The sequence below is a fragment of the Scyliorhinus torazame genome, chromosome 10 (assembly GCF_047496885.1).
Source record: "Scyliorhinus torazame isolate Kashiwa2021f chromosome 10, sScyTor2.1, whole genome shotgun sequence".
In the NCBI taxonomy this organism is placed as follows: domain Eukaryota; kingdom Metazoa; phylum Chordata; class Chondrichthyes; order Carcharhiniformes; family Scyliorhinidae; genus Scyliorhinus; species Scyliorhinus torazame.
Genome location: NC_092716.1, coordinates 118,810,304 through 118,832,249, shown reverse-complemented (window position 1 = coordinate 118,832,249; position 21,946 = coordinate 118,810,304). Strand labels below are relative to the sequence as shown.

The 21,946-nt window shown below is 47.9% G+C and overlaps 1 protein-coding gene across 1 annotated transcript in view; it reads right to left on the bottom strand.

Moving 5' to 3' along the window:
* Nucleotides 1-21,723, bottom strand: part of LOC140384862 (probable G-protein coupled receptor 139) — a 34,526-nt gene extending 12,803 nt beyond the window's left edge. The window contains exon 1 of the mRNA XM_072466807.1: nucleotides 21,553-21,723. Coding sequence (XP_072322908.1) covers nucleotides 21,553-21,613 — 61 coding nt within the window. The 5' untranslated portion in view covers nucleotides 21,614-21,723. The remainder of the gene's footprint in view (nucleotides 1-21,552) is intronic.
* Nucleotides 21,724-21,946: the final 223 nt, after the last annotated feature.

Genomic DNA, 21,946 nt, shown 5'->3' with positions numbered 1-21,946 from the left:
ACACAATACTCCAGGTGTGACCTCACAATGCCCTATACAATTGCAGTAAAACATCCCTATTCCTATACTCAAATCCTCTCCCTATGAAGGCCAACATACCATTTGCCTTCTTTACTGCCTGCTGTACCTGCAGTCACTTTTAGCAACTAATGCACGAGGACGCCAAGGTTTCACTAAGTATCCACCTCTCTCAATTTACACCCATTCAAATAACAATCTGCCTCCCTATTTTTGCTACCGCAGCAGGTAACTTCATATTTATTCACGTTATACTACAATCTTTTGACGTCATCACTAGAATCATTGAAGTACTGCATCTGCCATGCATATGGCCACTCACTCAGCCTGTTCAAATCCTGCTTAAGCATCTTTGCATCCTCCTCACAGCTCAGTCTCTCACCCAACTTTGTATCATCTGCAAATTTGGAGATAATACATTTAGTTCCGTCGTCCAAATCATTAATATATAACGTGAATAGTTGGGGTCCTAGCACAGATCACTGCGGTACCCCACTAGCCACTGTCTGCCAATCAGAAAAAGGCCTATTTATCACAATTGTGTGCTTCCCGTCTGCTAACCAGCTTTCAATCCATATCGAGACACTACCCGTAATCGGCTGCATGATAGCACAGTGGTTAGCACTGTTGCTTCACAGCGGCAGGGTCCTAGGTTCGATTCCCAACTTGGATCTCTGTCTTTGCGGTGTCTGCACTTCCTCCCCATGTCTGCGTGGGTTTCCTCCTGGTGCTCCAGTTTCCTCCCACAAGTCCCAAAAGACATGTTGTTCGGTAATTTGGACATTCTGAATTCTCCCTCTGTGAACCCGAACAGGCGTCGGAGTGTGGGACTAGGGGCTTTTCACAGTAACTTCATTGTAGTGGCCTCCGATCGGAACCCTGGCTGTCCTGGAGGCCCCCCCTGGTGACAGATCCCACCGCCCCCCAGTCCGCAGCCGTCACTCTGAGTGCCCGCCGGGTGGAACCATGAGTGAACCACGCCGGTGGGAACTCGGCCAGTTGCCGGCGGAGGATCGGCGCAGGGGCCTCTTTCAATGGCCCCCGACCGGCGCCACGTCGACTGCGTGCGCACGATTGGCGACGACGGCGTCGGACCCGATCGCGGGTCTGACGCCCCATTCTCCACCCCCGCGCCGAGCGCAATTGCGGCGCGGAGGCTTGGAGAATCCCTGCCCCTGTTTTCTCTCTACCCTCCTTTTTGAATAGCGGGGTTAGATTATCTAATCTGCAGAAACCATTCCAGAGTACAAAGAATTTTGGAAAATGACCACCAATTCATCTACTATTTCTAGTGCTACTTTCTTCAGAACTCTGGGATGAAGATTATTAGGCCCTCTGGATTTATCCGGCTTCAAACGCACTAATTTCGCCCAAATACTCTCTCTACTGATAGTAATTTCCTTCAGTTCCTCATTAAAATTTCTGTTCCCCACTAGATTACTTTCATATTGTATTTTCCCCTTCTTAATCAATACCTTGGTCCGCCTCAGCTAAATTAAACTACTCTCAATTCTCAGGTCTATTGCTTTTTCTTACTAATTTGTATGCCTCTTCTTTGAATCTAATATCTCTAATTTGCCTTGTAAGCTATGGTTTGGCCACGGTTCCCTTTCTACGCTTGCACCAAATAGGAATAAAAAACTTTTGGAGTTCTCCTATTTGCTCCTTGAAACCTGTCAATGCCTGTCTACTGGATTGGATTGGATTTGGATTTTGTTTATTGTCACGTGTACCAAGGTACAGTGAAAAGTATTTTTCTGCAAGCAGCTCGATCATTAAATACATGGGAAGAAAAGGGAATAAAAGAAAATACATAATAGGGCAACACGACATATACAATGTAACTACATAAGCACTGGCATGAGATGAAGCATACAGGCTGTAGTGTTAATGAGGTCAGTCCATAAGAGGGTCATTTAGGAGTCTGGTGACAGTGGGGAAGAACCTGTTTTTGAGTCTGTTTGTGCGTGTTCTCAGACTTCTGTATCTCCTGCCCGATGGAAGAAGTTGGAAGAGTGAGTAGGCCGGGTGGGAGGGATCTTTGATTATGCTGCCCGCTTTCCCCAGGCAGCGGGAGGTGTAGATGGAGTCAATGGATGGGAGGCAGGTTCGTGTGATGGACTGGGCTGTGTTCACGACTCTCTGAAGTTTCTTGCAGTCCTGGGCCGAGCAGTTACCATACCAGGCTGTGATGCAGCGCGATAGGATGCTTTCTATGGTGCATCTGTAAAGGATGGTAAGGGTTAATGTGGACATGCTGAATTTCCTTAGTTTCCTGAGGAAGTATAGGCACTGTTGTGCTTTCTTGGTGGTAGCGTCGATGTGGGTGGACCAAGACAGATTTTTGCAGATGTCCTTCCTTTCAGTAATGATTCTCAGTCCATCATAGCTATCCCATGTCTCATACCATCACAATTACCTCTATTGCGTTTCAGGACCCTGATGTCAGAATCAACTACCCCACTATCACCTTGAGAAATAATTCTATCATATTATGTTCACTCATCATGAAGGATTCTCTTAACAAATCCCCAGTCCACTTCCGGTTGCGGCTGTGCGGAGCTAAGTCGCACATTCGGCAGCTCCCGCAAAAAACTGACTTTTGGGTTCTTTTTAGGGCCCCCAACGGAATTTTTTCAACATTCCCCGCTGTGGGAAGGAGAGTACAATAGTTCCCCAACAGTATATGGCTTTTACCAGGAGAGGGGCGACTAAAAAAGTGGTGGTGGACCCGAAGAAGGTGCGAGGGAAGAAGAACAAAATGGTGGCGGGCGGAGACCAGGCAACGTGGATGCAGTGGGCGCAGGAGCAACAGGAGGTTATCCAGCGCTGCCTCATACTCTAAATTTATTTTAGTGGGCAGCACGGTAGCACAGTGGTTAGCACTGTGGCTTCACAGCGCCAGGGTCCCAGGTTTGATTCCCCGCAGGGTCACTGTCTGTGCGGAGTCTGCATGTTCTCCCCGTGTCTGCGTGGGTTTCCTCCGGGTGCTCCGGTTTCCTCCCACAGTCCAAAGATGTGCAGGTTAGGTGAATTGGGCATGCTAAAATTGCCCTTAGTGTCCAAAAAAGGGTGGGAGGGGTTATTGGGTTACGGGGATAGGGTGGAAGTGAGGGCTTAAGTGGGTCGGTGCAGACTCGATGGGCCGAATGGCCTCCTTCTGCACTGTATGTTCTATGTTCATACCTATGTTCATGTTGGGTCGGATCCCAGATTTGGAAGTGGGGGGCCTGATAATGGGGGGAGACTTTAACACGGTGTTGGATCCGGCACTGGATCGCTCCAGGTCTAGGACGGGTAGGAAGCCGGCGGCGGCTAAGGTGCTGAGGGGATTTATGGACCAGATGGGAGGGGTGGACCCTTGGAGATTTGCAAGGCCGGGGGCTAGGGAATTTTCATTCTTCTCGCATGTCCATAAGGCTTATTCCCGGATCGACTTTTTTATGTTGAGCAGGGCGCTGATAGCGAGAGTAGAGGATACCGAGTAGTCGGCGATAGCCATTTCGGATCACGCCCCGCATTGGGTGGACTTAGAGCTGGGGGAGGAGAGGGACCAGTGCCCGTTGTGGCACTTGGAGGTGGGGCTGTTGGCGGACGAGGAGGTGAGTGAGCGGGTCCGAGGAAGCAAAGAGAGGTACCTGGAGGCCAACGAAAACGGGGATGTCTGAGTGGGGATGGTATGGGAGGCACTGAAGGCAGTGGTTAGGGGAGAGCTGATCTCTATTAGGGCCTACAAGGAGAGGAGGGAGCAGAGGGAGAGGGAGAGGCTGGTGAGGGTATACAGGAGGTATACGGAGGTGCCTGAGGAAGGACTGTTGAGGAAGAGGCGCAGCCTCCAGGCCGAATTCGACCTAGTGACCACCAGGAAGGCGGAGGTGCAGTGGAGGAAGGCCCAGGGGGCGATTTAGGAGTATGGGGGAAAGGCAAACCGGATGCTGGCGCATCAGCTTCGGAAGCGGGACGCAGCTAGGGAGAGCGGGGGAGTTAGGAACGGGGAAGGAGTGTGGTGCGGAGTGGGGTTGGCATCAATGGGGTCTTCAGGGACTTCTTTGAGGAATTGTATCGGTCCGAGCCCCCACTGGAGGGAGGGTGGCATGGGCCGCTTTTTGGACCAATTGAGGTTTCCAAAGGTGGAGGAGGAACTGGTGGCGGGATTGGGGGCCCCGATTGGGCTGGAGTAGCTGACCAAAGGGATAGGGAGCATGCAGGCGGGGAAGGCACTGGGGCCGGACGGTTTCCCGGTTTAATTCTATAAAAAGTATATGGACCTGTTGGGCCTGTTGCTAGTTAGGACCTTCAATGAGGCAAGGGGGGGGGGGGATTTGCCCCCGATGATGTCCCGGGCACTGATCTTCTTGATCCTGAAGCGGGACAAGGATCCCCTGCAATGTGGGTCTTATAGGCCGATTTTGTTGCTAAACGTGGATGCCAAGGTGCTGGCGAAGGTCTTAGCCATGAGGATTGAGGATTATGTGCCGCAGGTCAGCCACGAAGACCAGACGGGGTTTGTGAAGGGGAGGCAGTTGAACGCAAATGTGCGGAGGCTTCTGAACGTTAGCATGATGCCGGCGAGGGAGGGGGAGGCGGAGATAGTGATGGCGATGGACGCTGAGAAAGCCTTCGATAGGGTAGAGTGGGGGTACCTGTGGGAGGTGCTGAAGAGGTTTGGGTTTGGGGAGGGGTTTGTCAGGTGGGTTAGGCTGCTGTATGAGGTCCCGATGGCGAGTGTGGCCACGAACAGGAGGAGGTCTGAGTACTTTCAGTTGCACCGGGGACGAGGCTGTCCCCCCTGCTCTTCGCACTGGCGATTGAACCCCTGGCTATGGCACTGAGGGAGTTGAGGAACTGGAGGGGGCTGGTGCGGGGTGGGGAGGAGAATAGGGTGTTGCTCTATGTGGAAGATTTGCTGCTATATGTGGCGGACCCGGTGGGAGGAATGCCGGAGGTAATGAGGATCCTCAGAGAATTCAGGGATTTCTCGGGGTACAAGCTCCATATGGGGAAGAGCGAGCTGTTCGTGGCCCACGCAGGGGACCAGGAGAGGGGGATTGGCGAGCTCCCACAAAAAGGGCGGAGAGGAGCTTCAGGTATTTGGGGGTCCAGGTGGGCAGGAGCTGGGGGGCCCTGCATAGGCTTAGTTTCACAAGGCTGGTGGAGCAAATGGAGGAGGAGTTCAAGAGGTGGGACGTGTTGCCGCTGTCCTTGGCGGGTAGGGTGCAGTCAGTCAAAATGACGGTGCTCCCAAGGTTTTTGTTCCTGTTCCAGTGCCTCCCCGTGTTTATCCCGAAGGCCTTTTTTTGGCGGGTCAACAGGAGTATAATGGGGTTTGTGTAGGCGCGAGGGACTCCAAGGGTGAGAAGGGTGTTCCTGGAATGGAGTAGAGATAGGGGGGACTGGCGCTGCCCAACCTCTGTGGGTACTATTGGGCCGCCAATGCGACGATGGTGCGCAAGTGGGTGATGGAGGGGGAGAGGGCCGCATGGAAGAGGCTGGAGACGGCATCTTGTGCGGGTCCGAGTTTGGGGGTGCTGGCAACGGCGCCGCTGCCGCTCCATCCAATGAGGTATACCACGTGCCCGGTAGTGGCGGCTGCCCTCAAAATCTGGGGGCAGTGGAGACGGCACAGGGGGGAGGTTGGGACCTCGGTGTGGACCCCAATACGGGGGAACCACCGGTTCGTCTCAGGGAGAACAGATGGAGGGTTTTTGGGTTGGCACAGGGCAGGGATACGAAGGTTGGGAGACCTGTTTGTGGACGGGACGTTCGCAAGCCTGGGTGAGCAAGAGGAGAGGTATGGGTTCCCCCCGGGAAACACCTTCAGGTACTTACAGGTAAGGGCGTTTGCCAGGTGGCAAGTGGTGGAATTCCCGCGGCTGCTGCCACGCACAGTACAGGACAGGGTGCTCTCGGCGGGGCGGGTGGGAGTGGGGAAGATCTCGGAAACTTACCAGGTGATGCAGGAGGAGGAGGAGGCCTCGGTGGTGGAGGTGATAGGTAAGTGGGAGGAGGAGTTGGGAGAGATGATCGAGGAAGGGACGTGGGCAGATGCCCTAGGGAGGGTGAACTCTTCCTCTTCGTGTGCGAGGCTCAGCCTCATACAGTTTAAGGTGCTACACAGGGCACACATGACCGGGACAAGGATGAGCCGGTTCTTTGGGGGTGAGGACAGGTGTGTTAGGTGCTCAGGGAGCCCAGCGAATCACACCCATATGTTCTGGGCATGCCCAGCGCTGGAGGAATTTTGGAAGGGTGTAGCGAGGACGGTGTCGAGGGTGGTAGGCTCCAGGGTTAAGCCGGGCTGGGGGCTCGCAATATTTGGGGTGGCAGAGGAGCCGGGAGTGCAGGAGGCGAAAGAGGCCGGTATTCTGGCCTTTGCGTCCCTGGTAGCCCGGCGAAGGATTCTTCTTCAGTGGAAGGATGCGAGGCCCCCAAGCGTGGAATCCTGGATCAGTGATATGGTGGGGTTTATTAAGTTGGAGAGGGTGAAATTCGCCTTGAGAGGGTCGGTACAAGGGTTCTTTAGGCGGTGGCAACTGTTCTTAGACTTCCTGGCAGAACGGTAAACATTGGTCAATGGCAGCAGCAACTCGCGGGGAGGGGGGTGGGTGCGGTTACTTTATGTTTTGTTTATTTACAATGGGGGATCTGTGAGGGGTGTATATATTTGCTATGTTTGTTTTGTGTTAAGTCGGGGTGTTAATTTATTATTTATGTACAGGGGGAGGGGGGTATGGATGGTCGTTTTTTTTCTTTTTGTTTTGACTGTTTTGTATTTAACCCTGTTGGGTTCCTTTTGTATTTTGTTATTGATATTCTGTGAAAACCTTAATAAAAATTCTTAAAAATTTTTTTTTAAATCCCCAGTCCAAGGTGGCCTGCTCCCTTGTTGGTTCCTCAACAAATTGGTCCAGAAAACCATTCCGTATACACTCCAGAGATTTCTCCACTATTGTACGGTGACTAATTTACAGATTAAAGTCACCCATAGTCACAGATGTTTCTTTAGCACAGGCATCTCTGATTTCCTGTCTAATGCTATCCCCAACATTACCACTGACGTTTGGTGGTCTGTATAACACTCCAACGAATGTATTTCTGCCCCTTGGTATTTCTTAACTCATCCCATACAGATTCCACAGCGTCTGTTCTAATATCATTCCTCAATATTGATCAATGTCTTCTCTAATCAACAATGCAACTCCATCACTTTTGTCTTTCTGTCTGTCCTTCCTAAAAACTGAATAGTCCGCAATTATTAGTTCCCATCCTTGGTCACCTTGGAGCCATGTCTCCGTAATCCCAACTAGATCTTATAATTTACATTTATCTGCACAACTAATTCATCCATTTTATTTTGAATGCTCTGAGCGATCAGGTACAAAACCTTAAGGCAAGTCCTTTTAACGTTTCCTGTCACGTGCCCACTATTTACACTGAGTCCTTAAATGATTCTGGCCCTTGATTTCTCTGCCTATCACTTTTCTTATTTTCCTTGCTGTCTTTTTCTCTTCTTCTTGATTCCCCTGCTCTGAATCCTTACATAAATTTCCAGCCTCCTGCCATCTCAGTTTAAACCCTCCCCACCTGTTCTAGCAAGTGATCCTTACCCCAAAACACATCAGTCACCTTGAACTTGTGTGCCCTCGTGATAGACCCTTCAACTCAGGGGGACAGTTGCTCCATATCCACCGCGTCCATGCGCCTCAGAATCTAGTACACTCGATTAGGTCGCCCTTTAGCCTGCTCTGTTCCGACAAAAACAAACCAAACCTGTCCAAATTCTTTTCATAACTTAAATGTTCCATCCCAGGCAACGTCCTGGTGAATTTCCTCTCCACCACCTCCAGTGCAATCACATCCAGAACTGTACACCGTACTCCACCTGTGGCCTCACCAAAGTTCTATACAACTCCAACATGACTTCACTGCTTTTGTAATATATGCCTCGATCGATAAATGTAAGACCCCGTATATTTTTTCACCACCCTATTAAACTGCCCTTCTGCCTTCAGAGATTCATAGACAAATACGCCATGGTCCCTTTGTTTCTCAGAACCGCTTAGTGTTATGCCGTTCATTGAATATTTCCTTGTCAAATTCCTCCTTCCAAATCGTATCACCTCACACTTTTCAGGGTTAAATTTCATCTGCCACTTATCTGCCCATTTGACCACCCCACCTTTGTCAAAGCAGTGAGGTTGAGTATCTTGGGTACAGGAAGATAAAGAGTCATCCAGACTCGAAACGTTAGCTCCCTTCTCACTCCACAAATGCTGTCAGACCTGTTCTGATCATCCAGTATTTTCAGTTTCTGTCTCACTGTTAATCACATGGACAATATTTGTGCCATCCGCAAACTTTCTGATCCTACCCCCCACATATTCATTGTCATAAAGTCTACAGCACAGCAAAGGCCATATGGCCTATCAGATCTGCACTGGTCAAAAACAACCACCTAACTATTCTAGTCCCATTTTCCAACACTTCGCGGAGCTATGTCATTTATATAAATGACGAATATTAGAGGATCATAGATCATAGAATTTACAGTGCAGAAGGAGGCCATTCGACCCATCGAGTCTGCACCGGCTCTTGGAAAGAGCACCCTACCCAAGGTCCACATCTCCACCCTATCCCCATAACCCAACCCAACACTAAGGGCAATTGTGGACACGAAGGGCAATTTAGCAAAGCCAATCCACCTAACCTGCACATCTTTGGACTGTGGGAGGAAACCGGAGCACCGGAAGGAAACCCACGCACACACAGGGAGAATGTGCAGACTCCGCACAGACAGTGACCCAAGCCGGGAATCAAACCTAGGACCCTGGAGCTGTGAAACAATTGTGCTAACCACAATGCTACCGTGCTGCCCTGCACAAAACCAACACAAAACCCTGTAGTATGGTAGTGGACCCTGGTTTCCAGTTACTAAAGCAGTCTCTGTTTTTACCCTCTGTCTCCTACAACTAAGCCAATTTTGAATCCACCTTTTTAAGTCTCCCATGTGGGACTTTGTAAAAGGCATTGCTGAAATCCATGTAAACCACGTCAACTGCATTCCCCTCATCTATACACCTGGTCACTTCATCAAAAAGATAAGTCAAATTTGTTTGGCATGGCATCCCTCTGACAAAACCATGCTGCCTATCCCTGATCAAACTTTACCTCCCCGAGTGGAGTTGACTCTCTCCTTCAGAATTTTCTCCAATAGTTTCCCTGCCACTGACGTGAAACTCATGTGATCTTGCAAACCATGTGATCCCTATGCAAGGCATTCATAAATCGGTAACCAGTCTCCAGGAAATACTGCTAACCTTTGATGGATATTTTAAGCTTCAAGCTGAGAAGAGTGCAAGACTTTCAAAGAGGCCGGGAAAATTGCCAACGAAGTGAAGAAAGAAGAAACACTGTACCCAAACAAGTCACATGAGGGCACCAGGCAGGCACACATCTTTCCAGAAGTCCCATGAATAAATATTTCTGGGAAGCCTGTTACAGGGGTTCCAAAGGAATCCATTTTCAAAGACGCAAACATGTTTCCAGAACTATACCATCAAGTGGTAGTAAATTACAAAGAAAACATCCTGCAGCAGGTAGGGCAAGAGCACACAGAATTTAAATCAGAAAATGTTCACATCAAAGCTGAATTGGTAGATTTCTTGTGCAAGATTCAAGCTGAGTATATCCCTCAGGAGGAAGAAAACAACCCTCAATTTCACAGTAAGCAAATCAAAGCAGGCATTGGGAAAACTCAGCCAGTTGTACAGTCATGCACAACTTCAGGCAGATAAGGTGCTCTAAGAGGTTGTGGCCTTGAGTTCAAAACAATGTAAAATGAGACATTGGTTAAAAAAAACCTGCACTGGAATTATTAGCAGGGACCAAAAAAAAGAGACTGAAATTCAGAGTGAAAAGACAAGAGATGGACATGAAAATAAACAGTGGAAAGAACAGCTAATTGTCTTTCAGGATCAGATTCAAAAACGGTAAAGTATCTTCAGAATAAGAATACATTGAACAGTAGAATTGCAGAACACAGAACAACCCATTGAGACTATGGTAAGTTATAAGCAAACTTAAGAAAAAGTAATAGAGCTTTGCAACGAAAAGGGAAAGCAGTTGAAGGACCTTCACACACTGCAACTCAGGTTGGAGTATGTTGCTGTGGAACAATATAAATATAATGGCATTCTGTCAGAACTGAAGGATCAGTTGGCAGGGAAGACTCAGAAATATTCAAGATTCTGAGAGGTTCAAGAAACACACTGCAGCTTTGAAGGAAACGGTCGCACATTTGGAAGAAACATTGGAAAGCCATGACATTTCCAAAGATATCGAGGAACAAATAAAAATCGAGAACAAGGAATGTCAAGTGAATGTCAAAGTTCTCACTAAAGAGTGTGAGGTGTTTCAAAAACTATTGGTAGAAGTGTAATTACAGATTGTGAGATTGTTAGATAACACAGATAATTATACTCTGCCAAGGACAAACTGGTCAGAATGGAAAATTAAGTCACTGATACTAAAGATGAGTTGGGAAGCAATGAGGGCAGCATGGTAGCACAGTGGTTAGCACAGTTGCTTCACAGCTCCAGGGTTCCAGGTTCGATTCCCGGCTTGGGTCACTATCTGTGCGGAGTCTGCACGTTCTCCCCATGCATGCGTGGGTTTCCTCTGGGTGCTCCAGTTTCCACCCACAGTCCAAAGATGTGCAGGTTAGGTGGATTGCCCTTAGTGTCCAAAAAGGTTGGGTTCGGTGGGGTTACGGGGATAGGGTGGAGGTGTGGGGACAGGGTGGAGGTGTGGGCTTAGGTAGGGTGCTCTTTCTAAGGGCCGGTGCAGACTCGATGGGCTGAATGGCCTCCTTCTGCACTGTAAATTCTATAAAATGTGGGAACTGATGATAACACCAGACTGTTGCTCACAGGAAATAGGACACGTAAAAGAGGGCTTGAAGTTCTGAAATGATAAAACATATACAATTTCAACAAATAAAGCTCGATGAACTTCAAGCATCAGACATCTCCAGTAAATATTGTGAAACATGCCTGGGACAGGAGACGGGGTTGTTGAAGATGCCGAAAAGTTGCTTGAACGCAGAATTAAAGATAGAAACTGACAACATTGTTGAACTCCGATCCAACTTGGGCAACATGATGGACGAGGTGTGGCATATGGAAGGTCAAATCCAGACTTTAGGAAAAGCAGAGCAAAGGAATTCTAAGAAACACATTGAGTATCTAATGGGTGAACTGAAAGAATCTGACCAGGCAAGAAACATTACAAAAGGAACTGAATGCTCAGGTGAAGATGTCAAAATTAAATACGAGTTTCACAAATAACTCTGAGGTGAAGACAACTTAATTTAGCTGAATGGTTGCTGAGCCAAATGAATGGAATCATATGGTCAAAAAACTGAAAAGTAAGAAAGTATGCAAGAATTGTGAAATAGGTGTAAATGTTGCAACGTACACACCCCAATACATCGAGACAGCCCAAACCATGAAGGAAGAAGAGGAAGACGCGCCAAGGAGAAAACTTCAATGTTCTTCCACTAAACCATTCTCTGATGTGGAGATGCCAGTGTTGGACTGGGGTGGGCACAGTAAGAACTCTTCCAACACCAGTTTAAAGTCCAACAGGTTTATTTGTAATCACTAGCTTTCGGAGCGTAGCTCCTTCATCAGGGGAGTGAAGAGGTAGGTTACACAAACACAGCATATAAAGACAAAGCCAATGATGCAAGATGATACTTTGAATGCAAGTCTTTGCAGATAATTAAGTCTTTACAGGTCCAAATGGTGCGACTAGACAGAGGGATAATTACAGGTTAAAGAGATGTGAATGTCTCAAGTCAGGACAGCTGGTAGGATTTCACAAGCCCAGGCCAGATGGTGGGAGTTTAAATGTAGAGAGACATGAATCCAAGATCCCGGTTGAGGCCGTAATCATGCGTGCGGAACTTGGCTATCAGTTTCTGCTCGGCGATTCTGCGTTGTCGCGCGTCCTGAAGGCCACCTTGGAGAACGCTTACCCGAAGATTAGAGGCTGAATGCCCTTGACAGAAGCTAGGGGTTCCTTGTATGATGGGATTCGAGGTGCCGCCGATGTAGCCAGAGGCAGCAGAGATCACAAAAATACACAAGGCCAACACACCAGCCCATCCTATCATATCAGGCAATGGGACCCTGTGGGAGAACCTCTCTGGCTACATCAAGGGCATCTTGAAACCCATCGTACAAGGAACCCCCAGCTTCTGTTGAGACTCTACGGAATTCTTACAGAAACTCAACACCCATGGACCAGTTGAACCAGGAAAATTCCTCGTCACAATGGACGTCTCGGCACTCTACACCAGCATCCCCCATGACGACGGCATTGCTCCAACAGCCTCAGTATTCAATACGACAACTGCCAATCTCCAGACGCAATTCTACAACTCATCCGCTTCATCCTGGATCACAACGTCTTCACCTTCAACAACAAGTTCTTCATCCAAACACATGGAACAGCCATGGGGACCAAATGCCCACCTGAATATGCCAACATCTTCATGCACAAGTTTGAACAAGACCTCCTCCCTGCACAGGATCGTCAACCGACCCTATACACCAGATACATCAATTACATTTTTACTCTTTGGACCCATGGCGAAGAATCACTGAAACGACTACAAGATGTCATCAATAAGTTCCAAACCATCATCAGACTCACCATGGACTATTCTCCAGAATTGGTTGTATTCTTGGACTCACGCATCTCCATCAAGGACTGTCGCCTCAGCCCTTCACTTTACCACAAGCCCTCACAATGCTCTACTTCTCCAGCTTCCACCCTAAACACATTAAAAAAGCCATCCCCTATGGACAGGTCCTCTGTATACACAGGATCTGCTGAGACAAGGAGGAAAGTAACAGACATCTACAGAGGCTGAAAGACGCCCTCGTAAGAACGTGATATGGCGCTCGACTCATCGGCCGACAGTTCCGACGTGCCACAGCAAAAAAACGCACCGACCTCCTCAGAAGACAAACACGGGACACAACCGACAGAGTACCCTTCGTCGTCCAGTACTTCCCCGGAGTGGCGAAACTACAAAATTTTCTTCGGAGCCATCACCATGTCATCGATGAAGATGAACATCTTGCCAAGGCCACTACTTGACTTCAATCAACCGTGCAACCTCAAACAGAACATTGTTTGCAGAAAACTATCCAGCTTTCAGGGGAACAGCGACCACGATGCCACACAACCCTGCCATGTCAACCTGTGCAAGAAGTGTCACATCACCAACATGGGTACCACCATTACACGTGAGAACACCACCCACCAGTACACGATACATATTTGTGCGACTTGGCCAATGGGGCAGCACGGTAGCACAGTGGCTAGCACTGTGGCTTCACAGCACCAGGGTCCCAGGTTCGATTCCCCACTGGGTCACTGTCTGTGCGGAATCTGCACATTCTCCCCGTGCCTGCGTGGGTTTCGTCCGGGTGCTGCGGTTTCTTCCCACAGTCCAAAGACGTGCAGGTTAGGTGGATTGGCTATGCTAAATTGCCCTTAGTGTCCAAAACGTTTAGGGGGGGGATTATTGGGTTACGGGGATAGGGTGGAAGTGAGGCCTTAAGTGGGTCGGTGCAGACTCGATGGGCCGAATGGTCTCTTTCTGCACTGTATTTCTATGTTCTATGTTGTCTACCTCATATGCTGCAGAAAAGGATGTCCCAAGGTGTGGTGCATTGATGAAACCATGAAGATCCTGCAACAATGGATGGATGGACAAAGCATGATAATTGCCAGGCAGGAATGTTCCCTTCCAGTGGGGGAACACTTCAGCAGTCAAGGGCATTCCGCCTCTGATCTTCAGGTAATCGTTCTCCAAGGCAGCCTTCAGGATGCACTACAACTGTAGCCACCTGGGTTGGCCACTTCCCGACTTAAAATGGAGATCCGCAAAGAATGCAGGGAAATTCAGTCAAGCCAGGAAAAACTAGCAGGTGCAAAGTTTCCTGTGGATTAGACTTTGCAGAAACCCAGACAGCACTGAAACTCACAGCCATCTGCATATTAATGAGCGATCCCCGGGAACAATTGAAACATTTAAGGTTAATAAGGCCAAGGCAGACTCCTCGGCGCCAGCAGGAGCCAAGACAAAGGAAGACCAACGGACACTCAGGAACCGCCCAGTGATCAGGGAACAGCTCCAGTATTGGAGAAATCGATCCAAGTGATCAGAACTTAGTCCAATCACTTGGAACCAGGTACGGGGTCTGCCCCAAAGGGGCGTGAAGCCCTTGGGGACTATAGAATAGAGTCCCCAAGTTCAATTCATCCTTCTTGGCAGGATCACTCAGTAGATCGAACCAACCCTTGACAGTGAACTGCCTAAGTTGCTGCACCAACCAAGTAAGTCTCCAGCCAACGCTCGCTACGAGATAGGCGCTCCTAGCTACTCGTCCATACCAGCTTCGAATCCCGCAGACTCAGAACCCGAACGAAAAGCCATTTGTTCCCCTGACCTGGTGGGCCAGTCCAAAGCTAAGTATAGACCTATAGTGTTAGAGATAGTCTAGAAAGTAGAATTTTATGCATGAGTAGCGATTGACTGTGTATAATAAATGTGTTTTGATTTGAAACTTACTAACTGGTGTATTGAGTTATTGATCAATACTTGAACTTGAACCTCGTGGCGCTATCATAAAGATAACTGGCGACTCTAGAGCAAAGGTTATAGAAACAGAGCAAATTAAGCAAAGATGCAACGAGCAACATTTAAGAGCCAACTAAAAGTTAGCAACATTTAGTGGCGACTCTGGTGGGACCCGACTTAGAAGTGGCCTAACCACTCCGGGAGAACCCAAGATTTGAATTGAGAATCCAATTGGGTACAGAAACATTCACAAGTGTTCAAGCGGTTCTGATCAATCCTCATAATTTGGAATCGTGTTTGTGCATGCGTAACTAACAGGGCTATAACGTAAAACTGATAGATTTTTGTTGGAAAAACTGTTGGGAGTTTGTATTCCAGAAAGTAGCGAATGCCGTACCCGTGTTAACAGCACTGCCTTAGCACCACTCGTTCCAAATTTAAAAGAGCATTCAGATGAGAAAGATGGAAATGAAGGCAATGGAACGCCTTATGAACCCTCAAGAATTTGTGGTCGCAGCGACCAGCAGCAGAGTAGGACAGTGTCCCGTTTGGGAAGAAGAGATCAGAAAAGATCTCAAAGGGAAAGGATGGCCCCTTTGGAGTGAATTCCGTGATAATGAGGAAATAGGACCCGGGAGTATAGGACATACTTGGTGGGAGAACCTGTCAGAAATCCATGAGAGGAGTTTAGGGAAAGCTCGCAAGCCGATGGCAATCGTGTCCTGTCTGGCACAATTGCGAGGCACAGAGGAGGTCGTTCGGATGCTCTGCAAAGAGATAGAAGAGAGACATCGAATGAGCAAGGTCAATGTTAGTGAGATCGAGAGAGAGAACATAGAGTTGAGAAGGAAGTTGGCAGCAAAGGAAGGAGAGGTGGATGATGCCAAGAGGGCACACCAGCACACCAGTCTTGTCTAGCGCATCTGAGCAGCTTCCAAACCCAATATGAGAAGGCCTATCAGGACTTGCAACGTGCAGTCCTGGTAAGAGAAGAGACAGAGAAACAGGTAGAGGCATTGCAAAGGCAGTGTAGTGATTTAAAAGCAGCGTTAAGAGCACTCCATGCTGCCACTATGGAGCACAGACAAAGCTCAGTGGATCATTCGAAATGCTGGAAGCAGATTGCGGAACTACAGTCTTTGCTTTCAGTACAAATTGGGTTTCACAGCACCTTTGGATCCCAATTAGATGAGGAAGTCGGCCCTGATTGGCAAGAATTAAACAAAACCACGCATAGGTATGTTCAGGGAACATGTGCGCAAGGAAAGCCCCAAAAGAGAAAAGCACCCCAACCCCCCACAGATAGATCAGGCACCCATGAATCCAGTAACCACCCACCGCACAGTCACATCGGAAGGAGACGCGGAATTCCTTTACACCACCCCCTTAACCGTGACCCAATTACGGGACGCATGCGAAAAGATCACACCGTTCCTCCCCATCTCAGACCCCCACCACTTCTTTGCTAGAGTGAAGCATCAGGCGACCATGTACGGCCTGGATGAGCGTGAGCAAGTGAAGCTCACAGTTTTAAGCCTGGACCCTTCGGCTGTAGCAGCCCTTCCCGACCCACAGAATGTAGGAGGAGGCACCCTTGCAGAGATGCACACGGCGATCCTAGACGCGATCGGCTATAACAGAGGTAACCCAGTAGAAGGCCTGAATAAGTGCAGGCAGAAAAAGACAGAACACCCCACAGCGTTTGCTGGACGCCTGTGGATCCATTTTACAGCCATTTTTGGAAACTTAGACCGTGCCCATTTGTCCCAAGACAACATGGCCAAATGGACCCGCACCCTTATCTCCCATGCCACAGAGGCAGAACAAAAAGCCTGTACCAATTATGACCCCTCGGAAGAAGCGCGCAACGAAAAATGGGTTTTGAAGAGATTGTCCCACACTTGGGAGCAATCAATTGTAGGCACAACCGCATTTGTAGCACCCGATGAAGAGCAGGTAGAAATGAACCCAGTTAAAGCACACCAGAACCCCGCAAGGGTAAATGAGGGCAGGAACAGCCAACCCCAGCCCAAAGATCAAGAATGTTACAATTGCAGACAATTAGGACATTACGCACGAGAATGTCGAGCCCCCCGAACCAGCAATGACACCAACAGCCCCGACCCCCTACCCAGGCAACCATACCCAAGGGAGCAATGCACCAGAGAGCCTGCTCCACCTTACATGCCTCAGGGGTCATGTTACAACTGTGGGCAGTCAGGACACTTCGCCCGAGATTGCAGGAGACCCCCACCAGCTAGACTAGCCCCCAGATATGAAAGAGAACACCATCCACAGCAGCTATAAGGTCCCAGCTGCCCCATGCAAACTGTGAGCGCTTACCCACCACTTCTCATGGAAGGGACACCTCAGCAAGGCCACTTCATTTTTGTTTCACTCCTCCTTCCACTCTTCTTCGGCCAAACTACACTGTCTCCATATGCTAGTTACACCCCAGTCCAAATGTGATTTAATATGACCTTTCTGATGAAACCTGCAGCATGTTTGTTCGTTAATGTTATCGTTAAGTGTTGTGTGTAAACTCGAAAGTTTTCACGACCCCATGTCACCACTCCTTTAACGCCCCCTGGCTGTTAAAGGTACAAGTTTGTCCCAGACAATAGTTCAGAGGAACTAGTCTGTTGGCAGGCAACAATCATAACTACTCTCCCGATTCGAAGGTAATCACGAGAGGCAGCCCCCACGACAACCACATTCTTACCCGTTCTTGCCGGTTGCTCAGACAGTGGAGAAACGGCATTGGTCTCCACCCTGCCTGAAGACCCCCCTCTGGTCAGCTACGCTCGGGTAGAGCACATACGGCATTGATCACCGTCCTATCCGGGAATTCCATCCAACTCTTACCCGCCGCGGCCCATACGCACCCCATTTTTGGCTCATTATTTTCAAAATTCTTTTGTTTGGTTTTGGCAACCTATGGTTGCTTCCCTCTGCTATTTACATCCTCAAACACTAGCATCGTAAATCACACAGGCTGCGAGACGGCTCGCAGTACGGCAGTATTTTTTTTAGATGTCTAGTCCAAATTTTCGGTTTAAAAAAAAAAATGAGGGAGTCACACATGGTGACAAATTATAAAGGGAAATTGGCACTAAAAGACAGACATGCTACCATTCAAGATAATACACAAGATAATAACAGATATTATGCTTGTGTCCATAGAACTCAGGAACCTCAGAGGTAGAAAAAGAGGAAGAGAAGAAAGGAAAATGAAGACAACAATGAAGACGTCATACGTGTTTTTCGTCGTTATTGTAACTTGTATCCGGTTCCGCGCGAATGTGATCCCCCTGACCTCAACCCCCCCCCCCCCCCCCCGGCTGTCAATGAGTCACTTCCCCATAGCACCCAGAGCCCAGTGACAAGTAACAACACACCATCATGGTGTGATAGGTTTATAACATGGTACTCCCTTTCATATGTAATTGAATCCCTTTTAGTATTGGCGATATTCTGCAGCATCGTGCAGACTATCCGCATGAGAAAATGGTGAAGGAGAGCCTACTGCTCTCGCACCCCGGTACACAGGATGAGATCCCCTATTTTCGGTTTTCACCAGACCCCCTAACCCCTTGATCTACAATAAAGGACATTCGTTTGCATCATTTGTAAATAAAGAAAGATTGTACAACTCTGTGTTTGACCTCCAAGCCAGAGGAAAATGTGAATGCTGCTATTATTTTTGTATTGTTAGGAAGTTAGTATGATTGGATGTTTAAGTGAGTGTAGTTTATGGAAGATAGTTAGAGGTACCGTTTTTTAATGTTGTAATGCCTGTTGTGAGATTGCGCCACTTAGAATTGTTAGTTAAAATTTTTCATACATAGTTATGGTCAGTGTAGAGGCCATGGAAGAGTGCTCGCTGGGTCAGAGAGTGAAGACAACGTAGTTATGTGATCCTTCACGCTTCGCGTTAGGGATCACAGGGAGGGTGTGTAGCCACCTGGGTTGGCCACTTCCCGACTTAAAATGGAGATCCGCAAAGAATGCCAGGAAAAACAAGCAGGTGCAAAGTTTCCTGTGTATTAGACATTGCAGAAATGCAGACAGCACTGAAACTCACAGCCATCTGCATATTAATGAGCGATCCCCAGGAACAATTGAAACATTTAAGGTGAATAAGGCCAAGCCAGACTCCTTGGCGCCAGCAGGAGCCAAGACAAAGGAAAGCCAATGGACACTCAGGGACCGCCCAGTGATCAGGGAACAGCTCCAGTATTGGAGAAATCGATCCAAGTGATCAGAACTTAGTCCAATCACTTGGAACCAGGTACGGGGTCCACCCCAAAGGGGCGTGAAGCCCTTGGGGACTATAAAATAGAGTCCCCAAGTTCAATTCGTCCTTCTTGGCAGGGTCACTCAGCAGATCGAACCAACCCTTGACAGTGAACTGCCTAAGTTGCTGCACCAACCAAGTAAGTCTCCAGCCACCGCACGCTACGAGATAGGCACTCCTAGCTACTAGTCCGTACCAGCTTTGAAGCCTGCAGCTTCAGAACCCGAACGAAAGGCCATTTGTTCCCCTGACCTGGTGAGCCAGTCCAAAGCTAAGTATAGGCCTATAGTGTTAGAGATAGTCTAGAAAGTAGAGTTTTATGCATGAGTAGAGATTGACTGTGTATAATAAATGTGTTTTGATTTGAAACTTACTAACTGGTGTATTGAGTTATTGATCAGTACTTGAACTTGAACCTCGTAGCTGTATCATAAAGATACCATTATGTTTGGTCACTGGAACACTTCAATTGGGCACTGCACAAAAGGATAAACAGCGGAATCCACACATTGGCAAGGGTTGTGTGGTTATTGCCAAGGCAACGCAATCCGCCGCTGACCACGTTGAAGCATTGACAGAAAGCAAACAAGGACGTTTAAAGTACTTAATACCTTTCACTTCAAAGTTTGAATTTCACGTCGAAAAATAAATGAGCACGATGAATGCGATATAAGATTAATGAAAATAGATGAAACTTTAAATGTATTATTTAAAACAATACGGATATTTTTTATCATTAAGGAGAGATGTGTCATTCCATAAATGTAACATTAACTCTTGAGGTTTAGTGAGAGGGTTTAGCAGTATTTATGAAATTATTACACTGTTAAAATCCCGGTTTCACCTGATTTGACAACATTTGACAATTTCACGTGTCCTTTTTAACATGACTAACAGTGCTGAGTGAATGTCCGGTAAATTCAATTATCTATTAATAGCTGAGTGCAGGCAGCTCAGTGTCCCCTCTGGAGAAACCCAGAATCACTGACAACATCCCGATTTCCGCTTTCAGCAACGCATCGCCAGCTGCTTTCCTTTTTGCTGGGGCAATGGCCGAAAAACAGACGGCTTCTCCCTCAGTACCACCACAAATATCATGCCCACATTCACTTTCTGTGCTTAAGCTTCCGAGTGACATACACAGGACAACATAAACACGCTAAAATGACGGGTTTCCTGAGGTAATTAGCCATAGCCCGCAAAGAGCGGCGGCGTCTCTCCATGAAGCAGAGCTTGAAGGACATCACTCTGCAAGCGTGAGGCAAGGCGAGGAAGCAGATCTTCATCAAATGCGGCATTTTGAGACCCTCTATTTCCTTACATTCCGCAGCTGAATTAAACGGTCCACCTCATTTGAGTTTTACTTAGCTGCTCTACAGAATTCTCAACTGCGTCTAATAAAGTATATTTTTGAAATCAGCTGTGATCGGTTTTACGAATCAATTTTCAACTCTCTGATATCTTAATTATTACATTGACACTTACATCAACGTGGAAACACTGAAACAGAGCGGGAGAGAATTGGAAGACGGATTTACAAACTGCCCAAAGCATCCGCATTTCAAGGATGATAAGGTGACAGCGACAGAGAAAATAGCGACTCAGAGGGAAAAAGTAGAGAGCTAGAAAGAGAGAGAGGCTGAGTGATAGACAGGGGAGGCAGGACAGAGATAGGGAGACAGCGACACATAGCGAGACAGAAAGACATTACAAGAGACGGAGGCACAGAGCAACAGAAAAGAGAAAATGCGTGAGATGGAGAGGGAGAGGCAAAAAGGTGATAACAGAGCGCAAGCGAGAGAAAAAAGACAGTTTGTGAATGATAGAGTTGCACACATATTCACACTCACACTAACTGACAAACACACTCAGACACACTCTCAGGGCGGGACAGAGATGGAGACAGCAAAGAGAGAACGAGAAAAAAAGAGGCAGTGTCAAGGAGACAATGAGAGAAAGACACAGAGAACGGCACATACGTGGAGACAGAGAAGGATAATCAGAGTAACACGATGGGAGAGACTTTGCGAGACGGAGAACGCGAGGAAGCAACACATTACACAACTCAGTGAAGAAGAATGACAATTGTCTTCCTTAGCGACAGGTGTCGACAGAGGTAGAGACAGAAAGAGATGGGGGTACCAAACAATCTGCAGAGATGAGCAGATGCGGAGCAGCGTCAGGTAGTCACAGTGTTGTGGAGTTCTAACGCAATGATTGAGGATAGAACCGAATCCGACTCAACATTAGAGTGCAGAGCGGGGTATTCAGGATAGATTCAGCTGATATGGTACAATTCAGCGAGCAGAGATATTGAATAAAAAGTTAGTAGTTAGGCGCAGTTTGTTGCTTTCAGTGTGGCTCTCAAACCCAGTCTTAACCCCCGCAGCCAGATCTGTGCGAAATTAGCACACATATGGGTGCGGAACTTACAGTCGAGGTTCAAATTATCATTGTATAAAGGAGATGAGTGAAAATTGGAAATGTGACATTCGTTGAGCTGATATCACCTGCAGGAAATTGACAAACAGATAAAGACAACATCCATCATCAGGAAGAGCAGCAACACACAGTCACTTACCTGGTATAGCAACAGCAGCAAGAACAGGGTAGAAAATCTTCCGAACCTGTGTAAGTTCCATGTCGGGAGTAGCTTGGTGCTGTAGTCTGTAACTCGCACTGGGACTCCCACACCCAGTCCCCGTCTCATTCCCACTGCCAGCCCCTCTCAGGCGATGCACTGAGGGCAGCTCCTATTTCTAAAGGAGAGCAAAGCCCAGTGAGACAGGGAGAGGGAGGGGAAGGTTACAACATCCGTCATATTACTTACAGTCAGGTGCAGATTGGCAGCTACTGTCAAGGGGATAACAGACAACACCATGTTTAAGTGGGTGTAACACAGGTGAGGAAATCTTGTGAAATTCAGTCATTGCATTCTGTCAATTAAGCTTCAAAATAACAATATTTCACCAGAT